The 26,339-nt window shown below is 33.7% G+C and overlaps 1 protein-coding gene across 1 annotated transcript in view; it reads right to left on the reverse strand.

The window, feature by feature from the left end:
* Positions 1 to 4,444: 4,444 nt before the first annotated feature.
* The window catches only part of Smp_161680 (putative phosphorylase B kinase beta, kpbb), a gene marked incomplete at its 5' end in the record, with an annotated part of 45,230 nt that continues 23,335 nt past the window's right edge, over positions 4,445 to 26,339 (reverse strand). The window contains 8 exons of the mRNA XM_018793785.1: positions 4,445 to 4,926; positions 7,209 to 7,441; positions 10,201 to 10,445; positions 11,891 to 12,312; positions 14,629 to 14,922; positions 18,388 to 18,596; positions 19,398 to 19,622; positions 20,095 to 20,185. Coding sequence (XP_018648263.1) covers positions 4,704 to 4,926; positions 7,209 to 7,441; positions 10,201 to 10,445; positions 11,891 to 12,312; positions 14,629 to 14,922; positions 18,388 to 18,596; positions 19,398 to 19,622; positions 20,095 to 20,185 — 1,942 coding nt within the window. The 3' untranslated portion in view covers positions 4,445 to 4,703. The remainder of the gene's footprint in view (positions 4,927 to 7,208; positions 7,442 to 10,200; positions 10,446 to 11,890; positions 12,313 to 14,628; positions 14,923 to 18,387; positions 18,597 to 19,397; positions 19,623 to 20,094; positions 20,186 to 26,339) is intronic.

A 26,339-nucleotide genomic window follows, 5' to 3' on the forward strand; every position in this document is an offset into this window, starting at 1 on the left:
CCCTCTCAATTCTTCTTCATAAATTTCAGGTTCGAAGCCTCTATGCAAGTTAACTGCAGTTTGTCATTTAAACCGAGTACGTTTCCAGTTCCCGTCTTTGAACAAGTGCCGTGACAGTGATATTTTTCTTAAGGTCAGGGGACAAAGTACAGGGCTTTTTTCCAGACGAGGTTTGGATTGATTTTTGAAATCAGGCTACCTAAGATTCTGGAGCCTTAGAATGTCAGGAAGAAGATGTACATGGAATATCACCTAGTGAGATACCCAAGTCATTTTCTGTGATGAGCTGTATGATGTTGGCATCGTTCATAAAACGTTAGATGAAAAGAGTTTTGTTGTTTCAAAGCATTACCACTGTTCATCCGCTGTCATTGAGGATATTCCTGGCATTATTTAGAAGGCTATAAATTGTATTGCAGCCAATATTTGTGGTACGAGTGAGTGAATATGCTACGATTGTTGAATAAAATTAAGTCATGTTTCATTACTTGCTCACTAATCCTAGTTTTTCTATTCGAGTTAGTTAGTTACACTGGAGCATATTCCCAATTCTAACGTGGTGACTCAAACTATTCCCTAACGAACATTTATTAAGCTTCTAACGTTTACCCGATCTTCTTTATGACGAGAGGTAATAGTGTAACTTAGTATGCTGTTTATTGCTTTTTATATAATTATGTAATGAAGTAACACTTTATCACATGTCCTCACTGGGATTCTGTGACGATTTGAAGTATGTGAATTGTAGTATAAACTAGTAATCCCAAAAATAGTGCAATTTAATCAAGAAGTGTTAGATGAGCTTAAACGAATGTACTGTATTTGGAAATCGAAATCAAGCAGTTATCAATACAAAGAAATCGTTGATTCATATAAACACCACAGATTCATACAACAATTAAAGTGGATATTGGCTGCATATCCGCTGAGCTAGATTGCGGCATACCTATGCTCTTGACGGGACAACTGTCAATTCCTGACAACAAAACACGTTTCGTAAGTTGTTTATTTCAGACTATACAGAAGAACAAAGAGATACCTCCAAGTGAAAATGGACGTCAGATACAGCTCGACAAACATCTGCAGACGTACAAACCTATTTCTAATCGCGTCGACACCTTTGGAAAATCATCATAGCAACCGTATGAAGGAACTTACCGAGTCATTAAATGGACAACAAAACACTTCACCATCTACAAAAATATCAAGAGAGAAACGACCTCGATAGACAGAATAAAATCTGCTTTTCTACTATGGTTGGCAGGAGAATGGACATACTATATTAAGTAAACAGCCTTAACCGTTCATTAAGACAAAGCGAAAGCGCAACGAGAAATTCACTCAAAATTGGACATTTGGAAAATGACTCATTGTCTTGTATTATTGAAACGCTGTGAATTTAGCTTTTAATTGACGTCGCTTAAGAACTGTATATATTTATGATGACGTTTGACATGTGTAAAGTACTAACAGGGTTAATGTGCCAAATAGATTAGTATACAGTATTATGTGAACACATTATAGGAATAAGTGCAACTGTGAATAAAATGATTAGTAATTGGATATTATAATTTCTACAAGATACAAAGTCAGCTTGTCATGTGAGGTAATCTGGTGCACTATATTCTAACATAGAGTGACTCAAATATGCCGCTCACTGCGAAAAGATTATATCAGACACTCACATTAGGAAATCCGGAACGACTAAAAACTAAACGGCTATAAGAACTTGAACATTCAGAAATATCGGCCCGGCAAAGAGTTTCATGCTATGCAGAAACTCCTGTAGACCATCAACGTTGATGATCTATGTCGAATGGTTCAAATGGTTGAGGACGGAATAGAATGGTTGGAGGCCTACTCGAGTTAGACGGAAACGGTGTAATGAACAAGCTAACTTCGAAGTCACACCTCGCGATCAGCACCTTACGTAGATTGCCCCATCGATGCATGAAGGGACCATGGATGTTCTGAAGACTGTACAACACAAAGGACGTTATTACAGGAATATATTAGTTAAAGTAGATACAAGCGAAAGTAGAAACACTGCAGCGTGGGCTAGTCCATGGCGTGTGATTAACTGATCCGCGTTGATTATTCTTGACCTTGACGGGGATCGATGATCTGTTCGATATTTAGTGACCCAACTACCGAATTATTTGGCTAGGGTTCAGTGACATTTCACTGGGCCTACACTCCTGTGATGGTCTAGAAAAATAGCAATACCGGCAGGCACATTCCATATGACTCACATTATTAATCTTGCAGCATAGTAAGACGACAATGCCCAGAATTATCGGTAGCGGAAAATACATACAAATAATATCTATAAAAGTACTTATTGCATTGAACGTCTAATCAATGAAAACCGCTTCGGGATTTTTTCCAAATAATTCAGTTTGCTGTTCAGTTACAAAGTTAAGTCAAATATTTAATTACACAACCATTCTTCGCGACTTTATATTGCTTAAGCCATGTCAGTGATTTTCTTTTAAAATTTATCCTTTACATGAACAACCACTATATCTAACGAGAAAGGTTGTTGAAGTGTAGGAGCTATGTCTCCCTTTTATTTATCTGATATTATACTTCACTGACTGCATACTATGAGTCTTTCAGAACACCGAAAGTTGATTACCAATTGACAGGTCCTTACAAATATTCATCATGCGAAGCGACTGTAGACATTGATTGACAAATACGACACTCATATTTAATTAATTACACAAGGGCAAACGTGTCCTCGGTTTAATAATAAGGCCCACAATTCTGCCCATCTCATCAAGCGAAACATCCATTTTGACAATGAACTATGGTATTCAGCGTATAATTTACTCCGTAAACAAATGCAATAAATACATATGATCTGCACTCAATATATTTATGAATTGCTTATTCGTAGAAATTCGTTAAATCCATATTCAAATTCTTCCCAACTGTAAAACTGATAGAGACTGTAGTGAACAAAAACACATGTGGGAACAACCATATGTATTCGAATACAAAATTAAAGAATCTCTCAGTACATTCTGCGAACCATATAGTAAATACTTCATTTGCAAAGTAATAACAAATTGTCTCAGGCTTCATTGTTCCTTCGTTCCCACGCCAATCACTATCTATTCTCATTCTCTTCGATCTTCATAACCTTCTGCCGTCAGGTATATCACTTTCGACTGATGATTCGCACTACTTATATCTGTCGACATTAATAGCACACACAAAAAAACGCGTAGATAGATAGAGATGGCATTTGAAGAACCCAATACCTATTTATACCTGTTACCCTTCGTGAAAGAGCATGGGCCGCACACCAGGATCCTCCATCGAACTGTTTCTTCTTCTTCTCCGTCTCCCTTCAAGATTCCGAGTTAGCGCTTGTCTCGTGATGCAGTGTAGTAATTCACGCAAATAAATGTCCTTATTAACTTCCAGAGTTGTTTCCTAATATCTTCTCAGCTCGAACCCGGTTTGTTCTCTCACACAGTAGGCTGTTCATGATGGTTCCCAGTTGATGGACATTCAGTATCTTGTGTAGACAATTTTTTTATAAATGTCTGTGCCTTTTTGATGATGGTTGTAGTGCCTCATCAAGTTTCAACTCTGTACAGTAGAACTGTATCAACGTACGTACTTAAGATTCTCATGTCGCATGTATGCGACAAGAGAGCTAGGTCATCTGAAAAATATACACTATCTACTTATATCCAAGCTGCCAATGTATTCTGTGCATCCTATATTATGTGGAGGTATTCATCATCCAGTCAACTACCAGAAGAGGGAGGAAGAGAGTAAGCATCCTTATCTGACTCCGGTCCTTACTTGGTATGCGTCTGTCAGCTGTCCTCCATGCGCCACTTCACAGTGTGGTCCGTCGTAACACCAGCCAATAAGAAATACAATATAATCTAGCTGTCAGTGAATTATTAGTAACTATTGATATCAGTAATGAGTGTAACTCAGTAATCGAGCGCCAGTTAATATACTCAATTTCAAGCGTAAGTTTTTGTTAAAGAAATTTATCTGGTTCCCCAAACCGAAGTAGGATCAAAATCTCGCAAACTATAGGTGACAGTTATGTGATTCAATTACCAAGCCCCTATTAGTGGATTAAAATGATATAACTCACACCTTCAGAACCAATATTATTTCTTTCCAAACTGTAAATATGCTTTGCTGATAAGTGTCAACAAGCAGAATACTTGATTTCAAAGACTCCATTTTACCGTTTGTAAAGACACTAAACATAAAACCATGTGTAGAATCAATTCGCTAACTAGAATACAAATCTGGCCGTTCAAAAATAGTGCAACTGACTGTCAAATCAGTCGAGCGCTAGTAATAATCACGTGATTCCTGTCAAATGATAACAGTACCAAGAGTCTTTCAAACTTCGTAAAGGTATTTCCATCAAAGATACCCCTGATTCAGCAAAAAATGTCATCCAGTGAAATGTAATTTATAGATGAAATCATGACAATTCATAAGGTACAACTATAAAACATGTAAATAACTGAGGAGAGGAACAAGCAAAAAAAAATGAAAATAATAAAACTAATAGTGGCCACACTATAAGGATGTTTAAATACTAAAAGAATGTTTCACAAATACCTGTGAAGGGGAAATCTATGGTGAATTATATGAAGTAAAATGCTATAAACATATCATAAGATTAATTTTTCTCTTGGAATTGACATAATAGATCACATTGCACAACAAGCATCTTTAGTAACATTAGTAAGATCTATATGCCCCTTTAATAGTCTATCAATCACGGACTTAGCGATATAAGAAGTAGTTCCCATGGTGGCATTCGCTGGAGTTGATGTAAATTCCAGATAAATGGGCAGTTCAGAGGAAGACAGTATATCTGGTTCAGACCATGACATACGTCTCTCCACATGAGGAAGGATGTTGTCAGTAGACCTAAATAAAATATGAGAGAAATAGAAATGAACTGCACAACTGAGAAAATAGTATCTCAACATTAAAAGCAATAAACCAAAAAACTGTTATCTGTTGATGCCTATCAGACAGAAATATTACATAGGATTCCCAATATGAATCAATTTATTAAAATTCTACCTGCTCAAAGCAGTTGGATCTCACGGAAACCGTTAACAAGTACCGTATGAAAGTAAGGATATTTTACATGCTTATTTTATAATTTGACAGCGTAAGATTCTATTCCTTCTACTGTGTATAAAAACGATAAACAATCGATGACTAAAACCGTCAACTACTTAAAACAACAAACAAACACACGTATGCAATCAAGGTGAATCAATAAAGACAAGAAACATTCAAATTGTACAGAACAATAAACACGTGTGATATGATGGGATTAAAAAGTAAAATTACATCTTTTTACTTATTGTGATTTCTTGTTCAACATTACTTCTGTTTTCTTTAATTCAATATGGTGATTACTCAGTGTTGTATTTGTTTTGTTTTTCAGTGTGATATTTTATTCGTTATAACATTAAATTATTTAAGTGTGGTGTTTATTCAAGATACAATATTCCTTGTTTTAAATTAACACGAACTACGCTCAGTATAATATGCATCATGTGACTTGTTATAACTTGAGTATTTTTCATCAATTTAATTTATTCTAATTACTAGTTGAAATGGGTGTGCAATCAGTATATAATTAGTGTATTTTCGACTAGAGTCGTCATATTTTGCGTTTAATAAATCTCCATTTGTACAAGTCTTGGTGTTTTTGATTGCAGTGGTTCCTCATTTCACAAGTATAAGTAATAAGCAATTCTGACATAATAATTGGCGACTAGCTATAAAAATATGATAGTGAATAAACACAAAATATTTTTGCGTTTTTGACTGATGTCAAATTAACTGACACTCATCAAGAAGACGTATCTGTAATTTTACGAGGGAAATATTACTCTTCACAAGATCAAAACTCATTTCATTGAGTCCCAGTCAGAGATGTAATAGTGAGATTATTTGAAGTGCGTAGGAGGTTTTGTAGAATTGAAATATACCAACCGAGCTACCAATGTTTCACAGTATATATCGGATTATGCAATAGAACAAAAATTATAGAGGCGTGGACAATGCTTATCACAAATTTAAAGCCATATAATGATTCATATTTCCTATAATTTCCAAAATTAAATTAAAAAACCCCGAATCAAGTGAAGAATGGTTAATTTTAGAAATTATCACTTTCTACCTATAGGGATTAGACAAAAAAGTAATCAGTAAAAGACCCGTTCATATCTGTTATCAAACAGACTGTTTTGCCAATCCATGAAGATAAATGTAAACCATATTCTTTATGTTTTGTCTTTCTTTCAATCATACACATCATTTTTACTTCAACTTCTTCGCTGAGCATCTTGTTAATTACATCACATTGTGTTGAAATAATTTGGAAATTTCAAGAGACCAGATTTTACGGTAGGTTCTACGTAATTTATGAATGAATGAGAGTGATTTCGTTAACTCAAAAAAATACTAAAACAAATCACATTGGTAAGATAAACCTAACTGACAGCTAGAAGAAGTAATAAAATAATCTATAAAACTAACTGAACTCTGTTTTTAAATATCCTCATCGCATAAGAAGGACTGAATGACTTCATTGTAACTATTTTTATTGCAATTTACTGATTGATAAAACAACACCATTATCTATCAAGTGTCGTTCGATTCCCCGTGTTCTAATACTGTCTGAAATACAGATAGACTAAAGATAAAGTTATCAGCATTCTAACTAAAGATTTTCTTTAACATATGTATTGTTAAAGGCCAGTGTAGTATTCAAGTTAAAATTTCTATTACATACGAAATATTAACTTACGCATTATATGCAAAAATTATATTCGAAATAATTTCAGATATTGAAATTCAAGTAATTTCAACATTACGCATTCGGGTCTTTTAAAACTTAGTTTCAATAAATATTAGCATAGAAAAGCAAGATATTTTAAGTTACATGATGTATCGTAAATACATAAGTAGTAAAACAATTGACGTGTCATAGAAACAAATGAAAAACAAATATTCCTTAAGATAAGCTAGTGAAATATTTTAAACCATGATTCACTGTTACATTTTACTATTGAATTATTCGTTAAGAACACTCTTTCCTCTGTAATCACTTAAGACTAACTTTTTAAAAATGTTAGGAACTGTACATTGAATAAAACATTTAAACAAAGGAATGAAGGATAGCTTACATGTTAGGATGACGATCACGCTTAAAAGCGTTTATTGCATCTACAATAATGAGTTTAATATCGACCACCTCATCAAATGATAACTCAGTGTTTCTTTGTAATATAACTGCAATGACCATCATTGTCTCTACAACCAATGACCGATAGGCGGGATCACATATTGGTCTTAGAAGACATTCAACTTCATCAACAAAATTGAGATCATACGGCGTCATATCAGTTAAAATGGGTTTCTTTAAAGATAAAATTAATATTAGCAATAACATTAAAACTATTTTAGGAAACTTTTTTTTAAAATAACTATATATATATATATATGTAGTACTCAAGCGAACTCAGTGAGATTTAAAATCTCAACTTCATTGTTGAAACAAAAACCGAATACACCTAATCTATCTAAATAAGAAATGTATGCTCTAAAACAGCTACATAAAGACAGGAGAATTGTTATTATGAAAGCTGACAAGGGGAACACCAGTATTGTTACGAATAATTCTGATTATGAAAGAAAAGTCAATGAACATCTCCACACTGGACTTTATGAAAAAATCAAGAATAACAAATGTAGAGCAACTTTGAATAACTTGAAAGCCGAAACAGCCAAAATGCTACAGACTTTAAAATCCAAACTAGGACCATCTTTATGATTTTCTCTATATCCAAAGAGCAACAAACCATGTAGATTTTATGGACTACCAAAAATACATAAAACAGATGTCCCCATAAGACCTGCTGTTGATTATACAAATTCACCGACGTACAATCTTTCCAGATACCTAGCTAAGATTCTTAAACCATATGAAAGCGTAATTAAATACGGAATAAAAAATCCTAATGAGTTCAAAGACATTTTTTCATAGTTGAAAGCGTGAGTCAATTGAAGCTAGACCACCATGGAAAACCTGGAAATACTGGACGGCTGTTTCGTCCTATTATGGGACTCCTCAGCAGTGAGCATCCACGAGCCCGCTCTCGCGAGTTTCGAACCCAGGACCTACCAGTCTAGAGCCGAAGCCCTTAACCGATAGACTTCGAGAAGTATATCTAGGAGCTCTAGTGAGAAGCAGTGACCAGTGGAGTTCAAAACCACGTCTGTTGTGAGATATCAACTCACTGAAGACAAGTGGTGAATGGTTGCTCAACTTCGTGGATCAGTTGAAGTTAGACATTAACACCGTTGGATGCCAGCTCAGTGGTCTATCGGTTAAGCGCTTCGGCTCTAGACTGGTAGGTCCTGGGTTCGAAACTCGCGAGAGCGGGTTCGTGGATGCGCACTGCTGAGGAGTCCCATAATAGGACGAAACGGCCGTCCAGTGTTTCCAGGTTTTCCATGGTGGTCTACCTTCAATTGACTCACGCTTTCAACTGTGAAAAAATACTAAATCTCCACAAACCCCTTCTGATAATTAATTCAAATACATTATCACTGATATTCTCATAGAAGATGAAATAATGACAAGTTTTGACGTTCGCTCATTATTCACTAACGTTCCAGTTAAGAAAGCTTTAGAAATAATATATGTAATCTCTTAGATTCTGATAATGAACTTAAACAACGTTGTCCTCTAGTTGCCTCGAAAATTATTAAGCGTTAGATCTATGTTTACATTCATCTGTTTTCAGTTTTCGAAGAGATTTATACAGACAAACAGAAGGTGTAGCTATAAGATCACCAGTTTCCCCAATTGTTGCTAATCTATTCATGCATTTATTGGAAACTAGCGCAACCTCAATGTGTTCTCATCCACCAAAATTTTGGTTAAGATACGTTGATGACACTTTTGTCATTATAAAACGGGATCGTCTAGACGGACTTTTTAAACATGTTAACAACTTTGATGAAAAAATCAAGTTCACCAAGGAGTTGGAATCTCCTGAACACAAATTACCTTTTCTAGACTGTTTGGTTGAAAGGAAATATAATGATTGTTTAAAATTTAGTATTTTCCGAAAGCCGACATATTCCGCGAAACTTCTTGATTTTAAGTCGGTATATCCACACTCGACTAAAGTGACAGTGGCCAAAAATATGACCACAAGAGCTCGAAAACTTGTCACTGAGCCAAATGATATAGAAATGGAAATGAATTTGACTACATCCACTCTAATGATGAACAATTATCCGAAGGATTTTATAAAAAGAATAATTAAGAACGAAAGAAAAAACAGCATTAATAATAAAAAAAAAGAATTAAAGAAAAAGGAATGGGTGATCCGATATCGTAAAGGTATTTCAGAAGAAATAAGAAGAATCCTAAATATTCAAAATATAAGAGTATTTTTTCGAACAAACAATACCCTAAGATCAAAACTAGTAAGAATCAAAGATCCTATACACATAGAAGAACAACAGAATTGTGTCTATGAAATCAGATGTAGTGACTGTAAGGATTTACTTCAAATCCATTCGCTGAGATCTTACAAATATATTATTTCTATTTTATGTCTTACATCAACTTGGCGCCCGAATACTGTGAAACTATACGCTCTAATTTAGACGAAATTCCTTATAAACTATATATATATATATATATATATATCAATTATTAATTCTTTGAAGTTACAAGTAATGTCTTGTTTTCTAATAATCCTGAGTCTAAGGGAAAGAGAGAATCTAATGGAGGGAATAAGTGTATTTATTGTGGATTTATATTCTTTAGTGAAATACCTCTAATATTGTATCAAATCAGTTGATCATATGAGGGTGGCCGAAAAGAATTCATGTGAATCATATCACGAATTTAAATTGTACATAAACCAAAAGAAACGATGTTCACTTTAAGTTCCTCATATCGATGGTCACACATTTGACTGAGGTGCTACACTACACAAATTTAATTGTCAAAAAACAATCAGTATCTATGAGATTATGAAAATACACGTTACTGAATGCAAAATTTATCACTTAGCTCAGACGTAAAACGTACGACCTGGTTGTACAAACAATGAAACAAAAACGAAGGAAATGCTCCAAAAAGACTAGTTCATTTACCTGTGGAAGAAGTTTACCATAAATCAATATACCATGAGGAGATCGTTCAAGAATAAAATAAACATCTTGATAAAATGTTGAAGGTACTACGCCCAAACACCCATCCAATTGACGTTGAAACAATGCTTTTGGTATGTCTAAAAGTTCTGTAGACGAAAATGCACTTGAATTACGCGAACGTTTATCATGATGAATATTGCGACGCAAACGAGTACGACGAGCTCGGTGAATATATTCCGAAACATCTTGATATAGAACACCAATAATTAAAGAAAACATATTTTCAGTGGAATACTACCTAGAGTAAGCTGAGTATACAGTTACTAACAATGTGTAAACGAAAGAAAACTTAAAAACTCTTAAATTATTATATCACTAGTGAGACTTTAACTGAACTAAAAGTACAACTAATTTTTTATATTGTGGATTCCTTTACGTGAAGATATTTGAGTTGAGTGCAAAATCCGATAGTTAACCGGGATTAATAACTACAAACATGAGAAGAATTGTTATAAATTAAAATATCTGCGTATCAGCTATACACGTATCTCATAATAAGTAAATTCTTAAACAAATAATTAGGTCTCAAGAATAGCTCATAAAACACTGAATACATATTTTGATGGGGTTTCGTTCTCTGAGCTGGATGGTTTGGTCGTGGAGCTTTCATCGTTCTTCTGGACGACATCATCAGCACAAACTTCATGAAGAAGTGAAGTGTTCGAATTTCTGCACATGCAGTTCACAGCTTGTTCTGTACAACTCAATGTTGATTGATTTTTGTTGACCTTAAACTAATCATTGTTTACTTCTTTGTTTTGGTTGTATTTCCCATTGATTTGATTTGTGGTCCAATGTTTGTCCATAATTTTCGAACACTTCACCTCTATCTGAAGTTTGTGCTGACGAAGTCGTCCAGAAGAACAATGAAAGCTCCACGACCAAACCATCCAGCTCAGAGGACAAAACTCCATCAAAATCATCCACCTGAGCTACAAATCTTCTCCACCATTTCACTGAATACATGGTTAAAAAATAGATTGTCTATTGTTTTTCTGGTCATTTTTATATTGGTCCAGTTAAGCCGAAAATACTTAACATCGTGGTTGGACAGAAACAAATTTGATGGAACCTCTTGAAAGGTATTTAACAAACATTCACGTTCTAGAATCGTTATCCACTAAAGATTGTTCACATAAAACAGTAACACTGTATTAGTGATTCTGATGTCCACAAACGAATTTCGACACAGTGGAGATAGTCAATCAATAACGGTTAAGATCCATAAACAATGGCTTCGATGCTTTGGTTACTTTTTACGTCAATTTTCAAAATCGATATTATTGTCGACGCTAGGATTCAATCAGTAAAACAAAAAAGTAAGCAGCATATGAGATGAAACTGTATAATAAAAAGTAGTTTTGTTGTACCAACAACTGTTGATCCCTAACGACTTCCCGGATCGACTGCTAAAGATCATGAAACTCTGTAGCTTCTACATTTTCAAATTTCTGTCACTTCATTATATATGGCGAGTATTCCTTTTATGATGTCTACGACATAATTCATCCATGCATAGGATTTAGTGTACGAATTAGTAAACAATAAAAGGATAAGAACTATACTTTAAGTTTTTCATGTAAAAAAAACCAACACAAGAGTTTATAAACAAGCACTCAATATTTCTTACTCGTTGGTCCGCATTCAGTGATAACTGATAATTCTCGAGTATTATTTGCAGTCGGTTTAACAGAATTAAAACTAACAGTAGTAGGTGTAGTAGTATGACCAGTTGTAGTAGTGGCAAATGTTGCTGTGGAATTCATAGGACTATTAAGTGAATATTTAGTTTTTCCTTCTTGACCAGCTTTCAATGTACGTAATAATAAATCTTTAACTTGACATGGAGGCAAACTATACAAATGACATGCACCTAGACTACGTGGATTTATTTCTAAATTTGCCAATGATTTTAATACAGATTCATAGATGGATCTAGATTTGCAAAATTCATCATCTTGATGTTGTTGTTCCTGTTGATGATAGGAATCTTCACCAACATCTGAACATATTTCTAGTTCAAGTTTTAATTTCATTGCCTCCAATAACCAACTGAAAATGGGGAAGTAAACGAAAAGTGAACATTTACTAGGTTTATTATTCATGAATCATTTAAGTTAAATACGTATGTGTTATCCATTCACGAGCATTTTTAACAGATCCTTCTCAACTAATCTCATGCTAAAAATGTGGAGAAAAATAAAGATAATTCCATTGCATAAGAAATTGTCTGGCGATGTGAAATTTAAACCCATAGTAATAACTTCACCTTTTCTCAAAATGATGGAAATATTATTGTTACTCCCACTTCAACCTGAACTAAAAGAGCACATTGATCCATATCAGTCTGCTTACAAATGCAAAAAAAGCACCTTAGATGCTGTTGTTGTTCTGCATCATAAAACAATGCGCAGCTTGGGGAAGAGTAAGTATGTTTGATGAACTTTGACAGACCATACTTCTGCTTTTGGCCGTATTCCAAGACGACTTCTACTTAAAAAATTAATCAGCATCAGCAGTGACAGCTGGATAACCAACCAGCTATGTTCCTACCTCTCTGGAAAACAGTACACTGTGTTTGGGGGAAAGTGTTCAACGTCTATACTGTCTAACAGTGTGACACAAGAAACTGTTCCTCCCATCTTCTTTTTTTGGCATGATCTCCTATCTTCCAAAGAAAACACTTTTGTTAAATACGCGGACGATCTCACTGTATGTATGTTGATTTCTATCTCCTTACATCCTCTTAAAATGAATGAGTCCTCGTCTCATATTGAATAGTGGTCTGTTGTTAATGTTATCACAACCCGTCTAAATGTCGAACGGTTAACTTTAGCCTGAGACAGAAACAGCACCTAAACACCCAGTTGGAATCCCCAAAAGTATGTATTATTGAAGATTCCTTGATAAACAGTGTCAAAAGTCATTTACCTTGATATAAGCTTTTTCTCTGATCTCTCTTGGCCCTCTCATATTTTATTGTTGTTGGAGAAAGTTTTCCGTTTGACTTACTACATCAACAGGCTGTATGTTTTTGGAATTACTCGACATTTACTTTTACAACTTGTCAATTCTTGCATATTACCTATTACTCTTTTCTTATCTCCAATATTCTTTCCCGTGGTTTGGGGAAAGGATTCGCTGTACTTCGGAGAGTGCTGAAGGCAGTTAGTAGGGTGTGTAGTGAATCTTTTGAGGCCATTATTAATATGGTTTTGGATAGACATCTTGTAAATTCCTTTCAGTTGCTATCTCATCAAGTACTAACCATCCACTTCACTTATATCTCTCTTCTTGTATATCTTCTGATAAAACGAGACATTAGAATCCATGCACGCAAGCAAAGATATAAAAGCTCTACAATACCTTATCTAGCAACTGCACGATGTGACGAACAGACTGTTAGAGCTGACCTAGTAAACAACATGTATTCTTAAACACATTTCTGATTCAAATGTTGTACAGATTCAAATCTTCGTAAAAACAATTCAATTAATTCCAAGCAGTTTATCTACTTAACTTATGTATGTGTGTATCCAGTTATCAGTTTCTTTCATTTTATTTTCCTTTTTTTAGAGAAGGAAATTGCTGCTAAGAATTCTATATCGCAATATCCAGCAGAAAATCTCTTTTTAACTCATTTTTTCTCTTATATTCATCGCGGTTACATCATTCATTTTTACGGATTTTCACTTTTATTTTTATTGTGAAATATGATAACTCAAAATGATTCGCTTCAGTAAAACTTGACATTTCTATGTAGATCCGTCAGTTTACTCAGACTTTTCTAATTGAAGAGAAGAAACAACTGATTACAAATTAATTCTAATAAATAATAATAAGTTTATTTCAGTTCAAGAAGGCTATATATCATCACAGCAAACAAATATCAAATACGATTGAGCACAGTAACTGTAGATAGTGATTGCAGACCTTAGAAAATAAAATAGTTCAAAGTTGATTCAATTAATATATTGGTATTTATTATTTATTTTCCGGTTGATTTAGAGCTTTATGCTATTCCAAACTTTTTAATTCTCTGATCTCCTGTTTTCGTTTTGAACAGTATACTTCCTCATATTAATATTTCCGCTTCAGATGATAACAGTTTATTTTCGTCTTACTAATTTGTGGTGATGTAAGAGGTAACAACTTGAACGATACACATTTGTCCCAAGTCCATAACTAACTAAACTAACATATAATCTTTTGATCATGACTATGAATGTTCCACCATTGTCTATCACTAAAAAGTACATTGCCTTTTGACTGCCTGCTTAATATATATACGTATATAGTGCTTGAAAATATGTTAGGAAGGACGATCCATTATACAAGTCTCTATTTACGAGATGTTAATTGACTTACCCAAAGCGTATAAATTTGATTCCATCAAACAACTCTTTATTTGTAGTCAATAAACTACTAACAGATAGGATAAGTTCTTGTTGTAACGAAAACTGTACTGGATCATATGAATAAACTTCTTCACGTAATAAAGCATGTAATTCATCTGGATTTAAAGGTTTATTGACAACAACTTCTGAGCTTTGTGAAATACCAACAGTAAGCTGTTTGCCACAGACGAGAATAGTTGACAATGACGGAGCTAAACTACTAGCGAACTGAGATAATAAAGCAGCAGATAAACGTACTACACACCTGAAAACAATGAAGAGCAGATAACGATTTATGATGAATTATTAACTAGTTAAGATAAGAACAGGTTCAATAGTTACTTTAGATAAATATGAATACTACATACATACAGTATTATATACAAATATATACATAAAACATTACTGTATGAAAAACACAGAGACGTAAATTGCAATGAAGTGAGCTATCAGTTAGAAAATTTAACACAAACAGATTAGAAGTTCAGAAACGTTACTTAGCCTGTTACAAGTCATAGTGATAGTCAAGTAAACAATCTGCTGTGCCGTACATAATGATATTGAATTATAGTGTAGTGGTACTCTTTAAATAGTTGGTGGCTTCCAACGGAAAGTAAACAAACTTATGGTAAATGCTATATATGATGAATTGATGAAATTTTAATAATGCTAGATAATGCTTTTAGAAACATCCTATTCAGGTCAATATTCAAACAATAAAGAACTACATTATCGATTCATTTATCATCCCATACAGGAAAGATCAATCAACCATATGATCAGAGGTCAATAAGAATACAAAGATACCAAAAGCTATGATGATGACAATCAGTCACGAACAAAGCCATAGGAATCGATTGACTTAACACTTATGGAATAATTATGAACAAAAATTACACTTCTACTTCAATAAGGTTAATGTGATGTTGACCAGAATAACAGTGAAAAGCTGGCAATCGAACCATCCAGTTGATAAAAAACACAATACTAAGGAAATCATCTCAATAGTCCAACAAGAAAGATATTCAGTATTGAAAGAAAACGCCAATTAAACTTTCTATCATGATTACAAAACATAGAAACTTAAAGCTATAAATATGTACATACGTTCTTTCCCTGAATGAAATAATAATCACATTGGTCGTGGCGAAGGTGAATATTCTTGCTGACAAATTATAGATAAAGTTAGAAATCTTATTTAAAACATACTTTATCAACAAAGCATTAAGAAGTAACTGTATTAAAAAAACACATACAGTAAACCAAAACTATAATACTAAATATTAACAATTGATAGATGTAGGATACAGACATTATGATTATTGAACGTTCTTAACAACAGGGATTATATGGAAATATACGAGAATTTATAAGCTCGTTTGGGGATTTCAGAAAAAACGCATCTTTTGGTCCAGCTATTAGTGACTTAATAAATGTGGCTTAATCAAGCTTAAATTAATATACATGACGAATCAAAATACACGATGATATCAACAAAAGTATAGATGCCATTAATTGACGACAATTATTGATTAACACAGACGTGATCTGTTTTCATCTTATCTTTATCTAATAATAAGTTGAATAGCACTGATCTACATCAAACGATAGTCAATAAATCAATTCAAGATTAAGAACTATCATTATTTTGTTTCAATGTAATGCTAAAATGTTTTCTCAATCACATTAACATTAATAATGAGTATAGTTTTAAAAATAGTAATTCTCTTGGAAATAAAAAAATCATTCGAATCATTGAAACGTTTTCTAGACATTTTAGTTAACTATTACCAATTTCTTTCAAAAAAGAATACAGAACGTATCTTCATTCAGTCTCGAATACATAATATAAAAATAGTTGGAGGATTTATTTTACCTTCAGATATCTTTTTCAACTACCATTCATATTACAATCCAGTTAAAATCTGTATAGTGTGGTACAATTGAAATAAGTACACTCACTTATTAAACACTCGATCGGGTTATAAAACAAGAGAAATTAAAATATGTACATACTACAACAAAGCGGCGGAAATTGCAATGAACGAAAGTTATTATTAACAGCACAACTAACATTGTTATGAACGAGAATACAAGTGGGGACAACCAAATGTATTCAAATACAAAATTACAGAATCAGTAAATTCTGAGAACCATATAGTAAATACTTCATTTGCAAAGTATTCACCAATTGTCTCAGACTTCATTGTTCCTTCGTTTCCACGCCAATCACTATCTGTTCTTATTCTCTTCTCTTCGATCTTCATAACCTTTTGCCGCCGGGCATTTCACTTTCGATTGGTGATGCTTGCTACTTATGTCTGTCGACATGAGTAGTACACACCACAAAACTACTTGATAATAGTCACCATATAAATCAAGGCGATTACATTATAAAATTATCAAAAATTATTCAGAATTACCAGTCAAGTAATATTTGGCACAATCTGTTGTATCTTGTCATTGGGATTTAGTATATCCCTACAGTATTAGATAAAACGATTGAGCTACTCTAATACCATCGATTTTCTTCGAAATCGACAACTGCAGTTTACATATAACATACCAACAACCAACGGCTAACAAAGGGAGAAGACAAATTGTATGGATTTTTACACCCAAGGTAGGACAAGTGATAAAAAACGAACTGCTACAATTCTATAAACATAGTGACGAAAACATGACCTTCAAACATGTAGAAATTTAGCAAACTAGAAGCAATAACAACTAATTAGAAGAAGCCAAAGGTCACGCGAAAAATTGAATTAGGAGAAATGAGCGAGCGGTTATCGTTTCTGAAAGAATCTCAGCATTGTTAGTAAAATTTGAGTATTCTTATTATCGACTGAGCACAATGATACGGTGCTATTAGTTATCCTGTGATCATTTTAAAATCTATTCACTCTTAAAATTTTCCTTTGACACAAGATTCTGAGTTTAATCTCTGATGGAGTTGTGGATTCATTCTGCTGGGGAATCCTATACTAAGACAAAACAGCCGTTCAATGCTCACTGGTACTCCAAGAGAGATTACTCTGTAACAAATACAACCTACATAAAAATTGAACCAATCTTCGTAAGGCCATTCAACTGATTGTAAAATTCTCTATCACAATTATGAATTTCTTAAGGGGTCTTATAAAAAGAGATAAATGGTGGCCGGCAGTGGAATCCAGGTCCCACGTTTCGTCCGATGGATGTGCCTGCATCCCACAGTTGGTATTCGCCCCAGAACTCGAACCCAGTACAACAAGCTTCCATTCCAGTCCAAAATATCAATGAAAAGATACAAAAGACAATACAGAAACACGATGGTGTTTGGAGCAAACGGTACCGAGTTAAAGCCCCGGAGTGAACATCAACTCTGGGATGCAGGCACACCAACATGAAGAGACCCAAATAGCACTAAACGCGAGTCCTGGATTCCACTGCTAGCCACTACCCACGTCTGCTTATAATGCTTGTGATTGAAGGCCATATCGAGACAATCCGCTCAGAATGCACATATTCCAAAAAGAAAGTGATCAATTGCAGTCCTATAAATCAGTGGGAAGATTTAAACAACCAGTAAAAGTAAATTTTCAACAGGTGATTTTGATAAGTAACAATGATGAATATTTCATTCTTAAGGAAAATTATATACACAAATAAGTAATAGTTAAAGAGAATTTTTAAAATTCCAAACTTCAGTTATCATAAATTCAGGATTTTAAAAAGAGTAAACATTTACCATGCTTGTTGAATACCGGCTTTTCGTGACAATTCCGTGAGGCAATCACGTACTATAAGAAAATGCTGATCGGTCGAAAAACCATGATCCAAACCATGTCGATTTAGTAATTCGTGTAATGCAGCAATTCGATAAGCTAAATTTAATGCATTATCTCCTGGTTTAATAGCTTGTTCAATTACTTGTTGATCAGTTAGTTTTTGTAAAGGCTATATAAAGTTTTTTTTCATCCAGATCACACAGTTGAACAGAAAGAAAGGAACGCAAAAAGGTATATTTTATGGGAAGAAACAAATTAATAATAGAATCAAGTGTGTAAATTAAAAAAATTCAAGATTAAAATTAAAAGAAACCTGTTATTGCTAACTTAGCTAGAAGGGAAATTACCCTGTAAGGATAACTATAATCTATAGATTTTCTATTTTTGAAACACAAGATCTCAATAAATATTGAAAGTCTTTCCAATTTTACATACAACTTAGACAAGAAGTAATCGCGCAAAACCTATAAACCCGAATATTACTTATCATCGAAGGTTTATATGGAGATTTAGACGTTTTATGTCTAAAGACTAAGATTTTGCTATATCGAGTGCTAGAACTAGCGATGACCATGAGAATCTCAAACTATAGTCTACTTTTTCAACCAAGTTTGGTGAATTTGTGACATAACTTGATGATCGACGAATGCTATCGTCTTATTTTCAAAATGGTTGGACTCTCATCGATTATAGATTGTCTTTAAAACATCGAGAATTCGACATGAAAGCTATTCACTAATATTCACACAATTATCATTTATGTGAAAGATATGTGGAGATTTTGTTTGAAACATTCAACTTTCTAATCCCGCTTTTAAGAGATATGACAGTTAATTATCGTAACACAATAAGAAACATATAAATTCAATGCATATAGTCAATAACAGGTTTGCTCACTCAGAGCTTGAGTGTAGGTGCTAATCATAGTACTTGGCTATCTAAACTGAAGTCAATGTTAAGAGGAACTTACTTTTCTATCTATAGCATGAATACTTCGAATAATCTCCTCGTCAGACATATGCGATTGAAACCGATTTAAAGATTTTGACGGTATATTCACTGCTTTGGGTAGATTATCCAAACTTTGATATGAGCGTCCAGTGTCTAATTGATGTAATCTACGAAAATATTCACCTTTAGCAGTCCAATACGGCAAAAAGTCTAAATGTTCAACAAATCCACTTGCAACAAATTTCTAAAATTTAATTAAAGTTCTTATAATGTACATAAGAATTTTATATTATTAACTGTCAAACGTTAGAAACTTGAAGTAAACAGAAAAGAATTAATAATTAGGAAATTCCAAATGTCTGTAAATAGACTAGTTTCTAATAACATATAGGTTCTTAAATAGACTGGCCAAGCAACTGATAATCACTATAACCCAATAACCGAGCGGATAACACATTGGTGGCTTAACAAACATGTATCCGGGATTGGAATGTAAGTATATCCAGCTGATGAGTTAAGAACACGATGTAACATATATCTGAAATTTTACCCCCATCAAAAATGAAGAGGATACTATTCGGTTTATTTGTCTGTTCATTTGTGTTTAAAGCAGCATAAGTCAGCAGGTATAAAGCTTACAATTTATCCTATGTACAAACATGCAGAAACTTTGAGAGTTAAGATAAATTTATAAACTACCCAACGAACAATTTTACCTGTGCACGTCCCAAAACAACATGGGCTTCCTGAACAGTTCCATTTTTCATGCTGACAAGGAAACGAAGCAACTTATCGAAGCCCGGAACTCTGTTATTATGAATATAATAGAATAGTCATTAGAAAAATTTATTTACAATTATTCAAAACAAATAGCAACTAAAAAACAAACTTAGAAAATTGTGAAGGAAACTGAAAGCCAAGAACTGAGACATATAAATACACATCTCATTATGAATGTATTTTAACATCTAAACAATACTTTTATCAGAAATCTATAATACAAACCTGTACATGTTAAGAACGAAGAACTCTGACAGAGAAGAACAATTTATTATTGATTGTAAAATTAGTGTGTCTTCATAAAATATGATAACTATGCATTAAATAAATCATTGGCAGATCTTCCATCAGTTGCCTCTTGCAAACTTCATCGTCCCTTCATTTCTATTGTTATTACAATTACTCCCTGTTTACAGTTCTGCTGTTTTCAATTTGATCTTCTCAATCTTCTGCTGCCAGATAGTCCACTTTTGGCGTTAGATACTACTCGTATCTGTAAACACAATTACCATACACCATACATATATATGATTGTCTGATTTTATGCAGCACTAGTTAGTTGAATAAAGCTCTATTTTCACCGTCCCCATAGTTCTCATTATCACATTAACCCAACTCATTTACCAAGTATAAGCTTAGGAACTAAAAATGGAGTAGGTGGAACCTGAGATCTACTCTGATTGAAATCTAAGCATTTTAACTACTCAATCATTCTTTTGCTATCACTGTGTTCACAAGCGACACGTCATTAATGTCGAGGTTTAAGTGTAAACAATTATTTGCATCTGTTCCTTCAAGTAATATGTATTAGTTTCCAGAGAATGAAATTCACATATTCTGGTTGTATACTGAGAAAACATATGTTGTGACACAGATTTTTTTAAACATTACATATGAGTATAGACGTTGAAATTCAGGGACTGTAGAAAATCTGGAACCAAAATAATGAATGTTAAAATGTCAGCCAAATTAATGGTTTTATATTGTCTTCTTGAAATAGTAAAGATAACTTGAAACAAATTTATATAAAGTATTTGACTAGTATTATGAATACAAAATAAGACATAAACGGATTGATCTTTAAAATTGGATTTATAAAGAGTTAATACGTTTGTAGAGTGCATTAAACGGGAGAAATTTTCGCCAAAAAAATGCCAATCTGTGTGTACTCATGAACTGGAACCAGATGTTAAGCGTGTATAGAGAGATGGAACAGATCAGCCAGAACGAGAATATTCAATCCAATTTTCGTAAGTCGAAAATATTTAATAAAGCAAGACAACATTTGCATTGCTTAGCAACATATCACATTAGTACAACAGTACAAATTTTCAATAAACTGATGTATAATTAAAAATTAACAGGAAATGATTAACACATCAATCATAAACATTGAAATTTGATCAATCTAATAACTAACCAATAATTCTAGAAATTATTAGTGAATGATTTACATTTTAACAACGTATCGATCTACCATAGTAACTATTTTTACAAAATACGTTGAAAAAATTTTGGACTGATGAATGAAAATGACAAATGGATCATGAGGTAAACAATTTTATTCATTTAAATAGAATGATAAGTAATTATAGTTGTTCTAATAACAATTATATCAATTATACACTCAGTTAGGAATGAAAACTATGACAATTTCATGTTAGCCATTAGGAAAACAGTTTTTTAAAAAAAAAAAACAATGAATTGTATAGAAAAGGGTTTTTATGTGACAGTTCACTTTCGATACAAGTTATCAGATGATGAATGGATCAATATAGTCTACTGCAAATAATATAAGAGATGAAAATAAACAAAAGCAAATGTAAATCTAAGGAATAAGGATCACCAAGATTAGTGTGATTATGTAAGATACTTGGCATCAGATAAAGAAAATCTAATCAACCTAGCCTCATAAATGATGCGTGACCACCTAGCTAGGTAGTGCTGATATTAGCCAAACAGTCAGTCAGTCAGCAACAACGTAGAACTTTGTATATACATACATCAGTTTAAGTTGCCATACCACATTAGCACAGAGATATAATGGTCGATTCAAATCCCATAGTGATAAAGGTAGTAAGAGTATAAACAGTAATCCGAAAGATTAGGGTTTGAAGATGTTATTCAAGGAGTATAATCCAGTGAAATAAATTTGAAAAGGGAAAAAGAATAGGGACATTAAGAATTCGGAAGATTAGAATTTGGCAGAACACAAAGAGTGGATGCACCTTCGCCATTGCAAACGATTTTGAGCCATGTCATTCAAGGTCTCTAACCATCGATTGCTATCATCTCGCGAATCCCAACCAGGTAGTCTACACCTACCAACATGGATCAGTCCACTTGTCAGTAACTTCATGGATTTGTGCCACGTTTTGGTCAGGCCGCCCTTAGCTTTCTTCCAACCTACTCCTACACCATAAAACACTGCACGTCGGGACAGTCGGTGGTTGGGCATACATAACACGTGTCCCATCATTACCTAGTACCGTTTCCTAACAACTGCATTAATTACTCGGGAGTCCCAGGATATACCAACAATGCTTCGAAGACACCTATGATCGAATACTAGTAGCCTACGAATATTCTCTACTCTTATCGGCCATGTTTCACTTCCATAAAGTAGGACGGAACGAACTGCTACGCGGTGAACCCGTCCTTTGGTTGCTAGACGAATATCTTGCCTACGCCACAAATGATGCAAGTTGACGTAAGCTAGACGAGCCTTCTGTATCCATGCTGGAATTTCATCATACACCAGACCACAAGGGCTGATGAGACTCCCAAGATAAGTGAAGCGGTCAACACGCTCAACTACTTCACTCCCTATCATTAGTTCAGGTGTCGATGCAACCTAATCCTGAAGTAACATTTTGCACTTCGAGGGAGAGAATCGCATCCCCAACATGCCTGCATTGTTGCTTATAATGGTCAGAAGACTCTGCATTTTGTCAGCGTCTTCACCAAATAGAACTATGTCATCACCATATTCTAAGTCAATAAGTGAATCTCCCGGTAAAAGTTCAACTCCTGGAGATTGAGATGAGGAAAGTGTTATCTCTAAAAGCACGTCAATGACAAAGTGAAACAAGAATGGAGAGAGTGGACAGCCCTGACGAACACCAATTGAGGTAATCAATTCTGATGACTGTTTACCATAAGCTCTCACTCGGCCAGTTGTGTTCGAGTAGAGAGTCTTTATAAGGTTGATGTACGTCTTTGGTACTCCTTTCAATGACAAACACTGCCATAGAACCTCACGGTCAACAGAGTCAAATGCTGTCTTAAGGTAGAGAAATACTACTATTATGGGACGTCTGAATGTGTGTCTATGTTCTAGGACCTGACGTAAAGTGAATATCTGGTCTATACAGCCACGTCCAGGTCGAAAACCAGCCTGGTTTTCTCTTGTCTGTTCTTCACGAGCTTTGGTTAGGCGTCCAAGTATTATTGAAGCTAATATTTTAGACACTATATTAGTCAAACTGATCCCTCTGTGATTGTCACAAGAGGATTTCTGTCCTTTCTTATAGACTGGCAAAATCAGTGATTGAGACCATTCAGATGGGATTACATCCAGTTCACAGATTAGCCAAACAGTATTAAGCAATGGTATACTAATATAGCTTTAATTGGTCGAATTATGTTCCACACTTGACCAGATACAGAAAACCGACTATTAATTTGAGATATGCAGCGATGTCTTGTCTTTATTTTCATAATTTATGAAACTCACTAACGTCTTTGAATACTAGGAAGATTTCATTTATGTGGCTCAGAGATCAGACATACGGAAACTACTGTATCTGTTTTTTCCTTCTGAATCTTGAACTTAATGTCATTAAAAACCTTAAAACTCCAATCCCGGCTTGTTTTCTGCGACATTTTTATTTATTGGTTGTTTAATCCTGTTATCACTTCACTCTCGTTACATCGATGATGTTAAGTCATGTACCCAACTTTCAGCTCTACTTATAAGGTAATGGAACTGAAGATTCTATCATCCTCGTCATACTAAAGGAAGCGAGTAAGTTTAATGAACCTAAGCCACGTCGGTTAGGAGACAAGCAATCACACTACTACGGCACATTTTCATAATGAAGCGTAATTATTTCGTCTTTGGAAATATGCTTTCTTGACCTTCAGAAAAAACAAAAAAAATTTAGAATTTACGGGAAACAAGATATTTCACGTAAAAAGCAGATCTGTCTCTTCTTCTATTTGAACAAAGTTATTTCTTATTAATATAAATCAAGGATATTAAAAGCAAATGAGGAAAATGATTAAAAAATGATAACCATAATACAGATTATTACAAACGTACAAAACACGATGTTAATCGTTATTCTACAATGTTATTATAATGTGAGAAAAAAAGAAAGCGATCACTTAAAACTCTCCAATATCTATATCAAATGCAAAAAAGAACAAAGTAGAAAATGGTCATCAAAGTTTCTAACAAGTATTTCTATGAAGAGCCTCACAAAGAAAAATCACAAACTTTCCAAAGATTAACTACTACACCTAATTGTACTACACATAAAATTTACCCAAATCACTGTAAAACTTAAAGTTTATACAAGCTCAACACATTAAATAATTGATTCTCTGGCTACTGACTCTGTACAGAACTGTTTCATTGTGATTTTTACAATTTGCATCTGATAGTTCAAATGTACTTATAGTTCAGCAACTTACTTTTTTAGAAAAGCCTAAATTAAAACAATTTCCAAAGCAAAACATAATTCACTGCTATAATATACACTTGTCCTATGAAAGCTACGAGGTAGCTAATTCAATATATAAATGATATGAGTTGGTGAATAACTTACAAGCTTCATATGTACATAAAATGTTCCTTTAAAAATACGGGATATTGAAATGGTTGACGTAGTCACCAGATTAATTAAACCTGTTATATAAAGATTTCATGATATTTTATCACAAACACGCATGCCAGGTTTCATGGCAAATAAATTATTGTAGACTTTTCTGGGTTACACAAAGACAAAAACCTTGCTAGTGGTAACGTATCTAAGGCAGTGAGAGACATTCATTCGACTTCTAAGAGAATGTTAACCTTCTATGTTCGAGGGGTTACGACATAACCTTGGGACGGCGAACGAAATGGAAATCAGAAACGCGACAACAGAACAAGCTAGGCTTTTCTCTGCGCCCGAGCCCTGTTAACTAGAGGAAGAAGATCAGAGCCATCAGGGAAAATATATAATCCCACAAGCAGCCCGCAAGAACGAAAAACAAGCACACAACTCACAATTAATATACACAACTCACAATTAATATACACAACACAAAAACGTTTATGAACAGAATCACAAAATAGTGTAGTAAAAGAGAAAACGAACCAATGACATTCAGGGCTTTTCCAGGTTGGAAACACAAACTGGAGGTAATAATGAGTGTTTTTGGAGTGAAAATGAGAAATTAAAATTTTAACAACTAAATTACAAAAATAAGAAGTTTACCACGTGATTTCTGGGGATCAAGCATTATCTCATTCAGATTACAAGCATAAATTTTTCACCTATTAAAATCCAGAGAATAGCTCACAGAAAATATGCAGGGAAAATAGGAAATACCAGAAGGAAAGAAGTACAATAACAGGCCAAATAAACGATAGGATAAAACATGTATAGAATTATAAGCTTTTCATAATATCTAACATAATAATAATAATAATAGGTAAAGGTATTTTAACATTCGAAACGAAACTGAGTCCAGGTTTTTAAGATCTCCAAAACAACGATTAATAATCGAACTGATAAACAATTATTCCAATTCACAACCTCTTGGTTTAAGAAAGATTTCGTCCCGCTAAATTTGTAATGCATCATGATCTTTTTAAACATAAATGATGATTATTGTATCACATTATTATAATCAAATATAGTATGTCAAAATCATACAAACTATCAAGGAAATATAATGAAGGTAACAATGAAGTAAAAATGGAAAATAGAATTATTCACTGAATAAATAAATTAACACCCAAGCTAATAGAATTATTGGTAGAAATTGACATACACCAAAAAAGGCTTTCTACACCTACTCAACTTCGTACTCCATTTAGTTTAGCGGACCAAGGTAATAAAAGTATTCATTAGTAAATCAATTAACATCCACATTGAAATATTATTGAACATGTATGGCTAACTTGCTT

The sequence above is a fragment of the Schistosoma mansoni genome, chromosome 1 (genome assembly GCF_000237925.1).
Source record: "Schistosoma mansoni strain Puerto Rico chromosome 1, complete genome".
NCBI classification, from domain to species: Eukaryota; Metazoa; Platyhelminthes; class Trematoda; order Strigeidida; family Schistosomatidae; genus Schistosoma; species Schistosoma mansoni.